The sequence below is a fragment of the Rhincodon typus genome, unplaced genomic scaffold (genome assembly GCF_021869965.1).
Source record: "Rhincodon typus isolate 14 unplaced genomic scaffold, sRhiTyp1.1 hic_rhity00001096, whole genome shotgun sequence".
NCBI lineage: Eukaryota > Metazoa > Chordata > Chondrichthyes > Orectolobiformes > Rhincodontidae > Rhincodon > Rhincodon typus.
The window spans coordinates 24,820-32,438 of record NW_025966734.1 but is presented as its reverse complement, the minus strand read 5'-3'; the positions used below and the strand labels follow the sequence as shown (position 1 = coordinate 32,438).

The following is a 7,619-nucleotide window of genomic DNA, read 5'->3' as shown; positions in this document are numbered from 1 at the left end:
GCAGCAGAGTAGTACTCGGGATGGGAAAAGAACATGATAGCATTTGGGAGGGGGAAGAAGGATCCTGTTGTGGCACACTTGGTGATGGGATGGAGTATTGTTCAAAGATGTGTTGGCAGGACCGTTGTTCATTTTGATTTCCTCTGCTCTCACTTGATAGTATTCAATGGACATTGATTATGCTGGACTTAATCCTTACTGAAACCATTTTTTTCTAAAACAGAAATGCCAGACTTGTTGTCAGTAGAAGATGACCCTATGGAGTCAGAACCATGGGCAAAGCCACTTGCTCATCTGTGGCAAAACCGGCCCCAGAACTTCCTTGCAGAACGAGAATACAACTGCATAGTGGCACAGCAGATGCCTTACTGCTCAATTTGTGCACTCTTCCAGTCATACCAGGTTTTGATATTTTTCATTTACCCCTCCAGTGTTTGTACTTGAACTGAAGCTTTCTTTTTTAAAATCATTGTGAATGGTTCCTTTAGGTAACAGATCTTCAGTCGTACTGTTGAAAAAAGCTAAAAACCAATTCAGATTTAAGAAACTTTTTGTAGAATGACTGGATTGTGAAAAAATATAACCATTTTGGTTCTAAACTAAATCGTGAAGGTAATTTGGTGTTTCTAAATGGTCTTTGCAATCCACTTTGCAAAATCTTCCCTAAGTTAGTTTGCATTTAATCTTCAATTGTCATCAGTTTAGATTCAAATAACAGTATTTGTTGTGATGTATAATGAAACATAGGAGTGGGAGTAGGCAATTCAAGCGTGCTCTGCCATTCCGTATGATCATTGCTCATCATCCAACTCAGTATCCTGTTCTTACCATCTCCCCATACCCTTGGATCTCTTTAGTCCTAAGAATTATATGTGACTACTTCAAAACATTAAATGTTTTGGCCTCAACCACATGCTGTGGTAGAAAATTAGACAAGCTTCCCACAATGGGTGAAGAAATTTTTCCCCATCTCCATCCTAAATGGCCTACCCACGTTCTTAGACTGTGACTCCTGGTTCTGAACTCTCTGGTCATAAGAAACATCATGACATGGTAAGCACAGTATAGTTATGGGTTTCTGAGATTTCCCACCACGCCCTGAAAATTGATTGGAAATTTAAACAAAATTTTGTCTTGAGAGGTTCTAGATGCTTAATTTACCTGATCTTTTGTCATTAGCTATGTTTCTTTTACTTCATTGAAGCTTTTTTTATTCTAATAGGTAGATTGTGAAGATGGTCAGGGTTCCAGAAGTAAAAGCCAATCGTTGGATGTGAGCAAACCCAGAAACCAAATGAAAAGCAAGCCATTGGTTCCAGAGATGTGCTTCACATCTGGAAGTGACCATGTAGACCTAACTCTTCCCACTTCTTATGTGGACGAAGATGGAATGAGCATTCTTGTAACATGTGCAAAGTGCTGTGTATGTGTTCATGCAAGTAAGTGTTATCTGGGATCTTTTGATAGAAGGAGTGGGGGGGTTTGGAAGGAGTTTTTTAACAGGTGAGCTCTCCCTGATGTAGCAACCAATTTTATACTTCAACCAACATCACTAAAAAAAGTGCATATCTCATTGCTGTTGTGAGACCTTGCTGTGTGTAAGTTGGCTGCTCTGCTTCCTACATTGCAGACAGTGAAATTCTTTTTGTAATTACACTCTTGTGAGCCTTTTGGAGCATCCTGAGGATGTATGATGCTCTAAAATTGCAAGTTCTTCCTTTGCTTACTGGTAGCTAGTTATGTTCTGAATTTGGAATTCTTAACTTAAAATCTGAGGTCCTGGATACGTTGAAACTGCTGAAATTTATATTTTATGGACGTTGGTTTGTAATACCAGCTTATGTTAATGGACCTGTATCATGACTGCTAGCACCATTTTTAAAAACTAGTTTCTATCTCTTTGAGAGTGATAATTGTGGGTAGGGCAGATGCTACCAGCCCAATGGGAAGCAGTTCTAACCTGGGAAGAATGGCATACCATTAGAGGAGAGAGGCTTTGAGATTTTTGATGCTGCACTGGAGGAGATAGAAAGGAAGAGGAATATTCTGTATCAGCAGAGATCTGGGAAGTCCTTCAGAAATGTGCTCAGATAGTAGTGAGAGCAGTAAACAATGGAGATAAAGGCCAGAATTTGAGACCTAAGGATCTGGGTGCATAACCTCCTTGACCTAGCACACACTGTCAAGGTAAATAATTTTCAAATGCCATATCCTGCTGACTACTAACCTTAAGTACTTTGATTTGATGTATTATTGTCACATGTACTGTGGTACAGTGAAAAGTATTGTTTTTACATGCAGTCCAGGCAAGTCATACCTTATAAGTACATCAGGATCATAGAACAGAATGCATTCTGGTGCATTAATTGCAGAAAACTAGTGTGCGCATACAGCATGTAATAAAGAAGGCAAATGGGATTTTGGAATAGTGGGGAGGTGTTGCTGCAATTGCACATGGCGTTAGTGAGACCACACCCGGAGTGTTGTGTATAATTTTTTTTTTTTGGTCCCCTTACTTGAAAATGGATGTAGTTGTATTGGAGACAGTTCAGAGGGCATTTGGTAAATTGATTCCAGAGGTAAGAGGTTTCTCTAGTGAAGACAGATTGAGCCGTTTAGGCCTACACACTGTAGTTTAGAAGAATGACAGGAGATCCGGTTAATACGTTTTGTCAGCTTTTCTAATTCAGCCTAAAATTTCTGGAGGTCATTGGGTGATTTTGTTCACTTCATGTAAGTAGTTTCTTGACAGTTACAAAGCAATATGACATCTTGGAGTTGCCTTACACGGAAAGTGGCAGGTTGTTCACCTTCAGTTGCATCGTCAAAGACGTTCCCTCCATAAGGTGAGAATTTGGGATGTACATTGTGTACTCTTCAAAGAGCACCGCTCATGTATCCTCAGGACTAAAATAGTCAGTACCCATATGCAGGAAGACCTGGACTACATCCATGCTTGGGCTGACAGTTGGCAAGTAATATTTATGCCAGGCAATGACCATCTCCATCAGGAAAGAATGTAACCATCATTCCTTGGCATTAAATGGCTTTAACATCACTGAATCCCCCATTACCAACATCGGGGGTGGTGGTGGTGGTGGTGGTCGTGGTCACCATTGCCCAGGAACTGATCTAGGCTAGCATACACATACTGTGATTGCAGGAGTAGGTCAGAGGTTAGGAATTCTGCAATGAGGAATTCAACATCAGTCTTTTCCCCAATCCAGTCCATTATCATCTAAAAGGTGCAAGTCTGGACTCTGATGAAATCATCTCCAGTTGCCTGGATGAATGCAGCTCCAGAGCTCCAACTCCAAAGCTTAACAAAATTCAGGACAAAGCAGACGCTTCAATGGCACTCTAACCACCACCGTCAGCATTCACTCACTTCAGCACAGTAAGGTGGCAGCAGTGTGTACCATCTATGAGATGCATTGCAATGACTCAACAAATCTCTTCCCACAGCACCCTCCAAACCTGTGTCCTCTACCAATTAGAAGACTAGGGCAGCAGATACATGGGAACATATCCACCTGCGAGTTCTATATTGCAATCGTAGTTGCTGGATCACAATTCTGGAATCCTTTTCCTCACAGCCCTGTGGATATACTTACATCGCAAGGTCTTCAACTCAAGAAAGCAGCTCATCACCACCTTCTCCAGGGCTCTTGGGAGTGATGATTAATGCTGATGTAGCCACCATGCCCACATTCCATGAATGAAATTTTTTTTAAAAGTGGCTGTTTTTCTGTGCCATCCATGTTGCTGAAGATCATAGCATGTTCTTTGAATCAGCTACCACCATTGCATGTTCCAATGTTAAACATTAAAGAGTGACCTGGTGAAAGGCAGGAGTGGTGGTGGCATAATGTTGATGTCACTGGGCTAGTAATCCAAAATGCCAAACTAATCTTATGTATACAACAAGAACAGAAATTGTTGGAGAAACTCAGCAGGTCTGACTGTGTGGGAAGAAAGCGGAGTTAATGTTTCGAATCTAATGACTATTCAACAGAACTGTTAATGATTAGGAAAATGTGGTCTTTATGCTGAAGCCAAATTTAGGGATTGTGTGGGGAAGGGGAAAGGTGAGTGGATATGTAGAGAGAGAGATGGCTGGTGATAAAATTTGAAGAAAATCTGAATTAAATGTTCTCGTAATGGAAACCTTTTAACCACTATGTATTCTTGTTTTTTTTAAAGTGTCTGGTTTACCAATGTTCTTTTTAGGCAAGAAAGCTGTCATTCTTGCCTAGTCTGGCCTAAGTGACTCCAGATCCACTGCAATGTGGTTGACACTTAACTGTGTATAATAAATACTGATCTAGACACTGATGCGCATTTCCCATGAATAATTTTATTTCAGAATGGTAAAATATAGTCTGACGTCACCAGTGTTAAATATCTCTTGGTTCATACTCATTTAGGACATGGACAAGACCATTTTGGACCCACCACTGCAGGCTTTGTCTTTGAACCCTGTTATACTCATTTGGCTTGTCTCCTCTCCAATTGGTTAACATTATCATATGTCAAGCATGTGTTGGTTCAGTTAAAATAGATTTTCGGCTCATTGCAGGCATCTTTCTGTTGGATTTCCTATTCAACTGGTGGCAATAGCTGACAACTTTGACACAACTTATGTTGCAGTTTATCTTGATTTCATTACTTTATCATATTATAATGTAAGATAGTTTGCGCAGAAATTTGACAACCATGCTGAATGAAATATATGTCTAGATAATCTATGGTGTTGATTTAAGGTATATCTTGGTCAGATCACTGAAAAAACTCCCCTGCTAGTTGAATAATTTTACAACCTTCTGACAATGCTGACAGGTCTTGATTTAATTCCTCGCTTGCAAGTCAATGCCTTCTGACAGTGCAGTATACCCTTACTGCCAACCCAGGTTGTGCGTTCGAGATGCTTGAAAAGGTTTGAATATTCAACCTTGAGCTTTGAGGATGAGCCAGAGTGCGTAGAATGCTTCGGTGCTGATTTGAATGTCTGTAGCTTTTCCCCCAACTTTTGAGGGATCATTTTAAAAATTGATTCATACTTAAGCAACCACTTTATTAAAAAATAGCGTAATTTGAAATCTATTTGAATTGAAAAAACATGTTCTAAGTGATAAATTTCTTACATGTTCCTATTTATCCTCTGATAGGCTGCTATGGAGTTGCTCCTGAGAAAGCAACTGATGACTGGATCTGTGCAAGGTGTGCAGCTAATGCTTTGGCAGCAGTAAGTACTTTTTGTTACCAGCCTGAGTGCTATAATGCAAAGCATGTCCACTTTCATGAGGAGCCCAAGAGTTGTGAAGTGGTCTGTTTGTTTTTGTAAATGCACAGTAATTTACATTGACCCATGGTGAACAGTTGTGCAGGAAGGAAAAAGAAGTATGCGGTCATTATTTTGTGCAAATTCTTAACTGAGGTACTTTCATGCTAGGGCATTGTTACGTTTGAGACCCTGGTATCTGATTAAGCAGATTAGACCTAATGGTTAAGGAGGGGTGTACCTCCATTGAAACAACAAATTCTTCTGCAGCTTGATGGAGAAATTGCGACGTGAGTGAGTTTCATGGCTACATTCTGGAATTTTGATTGAGAGTCTGAGAATAAGAGTCGGTCTCATCAGGGACCATAAGACGTGGAGCAGAAATTAGGCCATTCGGCCCATCAAGTCTGCTCCACCATTCAATCATGGCTGATAAGTTCCTCTCCTGCTTTCTTCCCGTAACCCTTGATCCCCTTGATAATCAAGAACCTACCTATCTCAGTCTTAAATGTACTAAATGACCTGGCCTCCACAGCCTTCTGTGGCAGTGAATTCCATAGATTCACCATACTCTGGCTGAAGAAGTTTCTCCTTATCTCCATTCGAAAAGGTCTTTCCTTTACTCTAAGGCTGTTCTCTCGGGTCCTAGTCTCTCCTACCAATGGAAGCTATTTTCCCAACATCCACTCTGTCTAGGCTGTTCAGTATTCTGTAAGTTTCAATTAGACACACCCTCCTCCTTCTGAACTCCAATGAGTATAGTCCCAGAGTCCTCAAATGTTCCTCGTATGTTAAGCTTTTCATTCCTGAGACCATTCTTGTGAACCTCCTCTGAACCCATTCCAGGACCAGTACATCCTTCCTGAGAGATGGGGCCCAAAACTGAACACAATACTCCAGATGTGGCCTGACCAGAGCCTTCTAAAGCCTCAGTAGTATATCCCTGCTTTTATATTCAAGTCCTCTCAAAAAATAAATGCCAACATTGCATTTGCCTTCCTGACTACTGACTCAACCTGCAGGTTTACCCTGAGAGATGAGAGATTTATTTGCCCAGAGTTATGAATCTTTGGAATTCTATATCTAGAGGACTGGGAACATACGTTCAAGATGAGAATTTTTTTGAATATTAAGTGAGTTGAGGAATGAAGTTAGGGTGGTAAGGTAGAGTTGAGATGTAATAAAATCATTATCTTTTTACTTGAATGGCAGAGCATATTTGAATGGCTGAATAATTGCCATCTTTCCCATTAAAATACAAAATCAGCAATGTAGAAGTAGTACAAGAAAATGTTTGAAGCCTTTTGCCTTTTAAACTTTAAGCATGCTTCTATGAATTTACATTTTTTTCCATCCACCATGCATACTGTATGTGAAATTGAAATTTGAATTTCTAGTTTGTTTAAATGTCTAAAACATTGAAGCACCAACCTGTTTGATTCTTGTGCTATGGTTATGTATAGTCCACAGTAATTTTATCAGTTGTGTACTGAAATGAAAACAAAATATGAAAGATGCTGTAAATCTAAAATCAAGCCAGAAAAGGCTGATAATACTCAGCAGTGTTAATATTTTAGATATGCCTTTTTCAACAGAACAATTTTTGACCTGTATTACAATTCCATTCATTCTCACAGGATTGTTGTCTATGTACCCTTCGGGGAGGAGCACTTCAGAAAACCACTGACAACAGGTCAGATCAACCAGTGGAACTGCACATTGTGCACTTTTAGTTTGTAAATGAAGTTAAATCATTAAAATGCACTTGAGCTTGCTAGTGAACATTCTGTTTGCCCCAGTTGGAACTACAATTTGTATTAAGTTGAAGTAATACTTATTTTTGAATGGAAGAATTAATGGGACTAAGTAATGAGATCAAGTTGATGTTCCTTGACGCACCAGGTCACCTGTTTATTTGCACCTGCTCAAAATCTACTTCCACTTGGTTTGTTGTTTCACTGAATCTTCCCAGTGCTCTGAAGTAGTTATTTTCAGTTAGGTGGTAGGAAACTGGTGTTACTACTATACACTGCAAAATCATCATTTGATTTTTTTGGGAGTCAAGGAAATACTTTCTGCTGGGCATGTTCGTTGGGCTAGTACTACCACTCCTGGCCCACTGCTTAGTGTGTGTATACCCACTACTGGGCATGCTGAGCACAATTATTCCCTCCCTGGAATTGGCAAGAAGGGCAAATGATTGGATGAGTTGACCCTGGAGAATGGCTTGCCTCTTTTTTTTTTTTTTGCCAACTAAACAACAATGTGCTGAATGGTCCATGGATAGCCTTCTAGATCTCCACCATTTTAAGGCTCTTAAATGGTCAATTAATGGCTT

The 7,619-nt window shown here is 39.9% G+C and overlaps 1 protein-coding gene across 1 annotated transcript in view; it reads left to right on the top strand.

The window, feature by feature from the left end:
* Positions 1 to 223: 223 nt before the first annotated feature.
* kdm4ab (lysine (K)-specific demethylase 4A, genome duplicate b) overlaps positions 224 to 7,619 on the top strand; it is a gene marked incomplete at its 5' end in the record, with an annotated part of 29,827 nt that continues 22,431 nt past the window's right edge. The window contains 4 exons of the mRNA XM_048592369.1: positions 224 to 402; positions 1,223 to 1,439; positions 5,169 to 5,245; positions 6,919 to 6,974. Coding sequence (XP_048448326.1) covers positions 224 to 402; positions 1,223 to 1,439; positions 5,169 to 5,245; positions 6,919 to 6,974 — 529 coding nt within the window. The remainder of the gene's footprint in view (positions 403 to 1,222; positions 1,440 to 5,168; positions 5,246 to 6,918; positions 6,975 to 7,619) is intronic.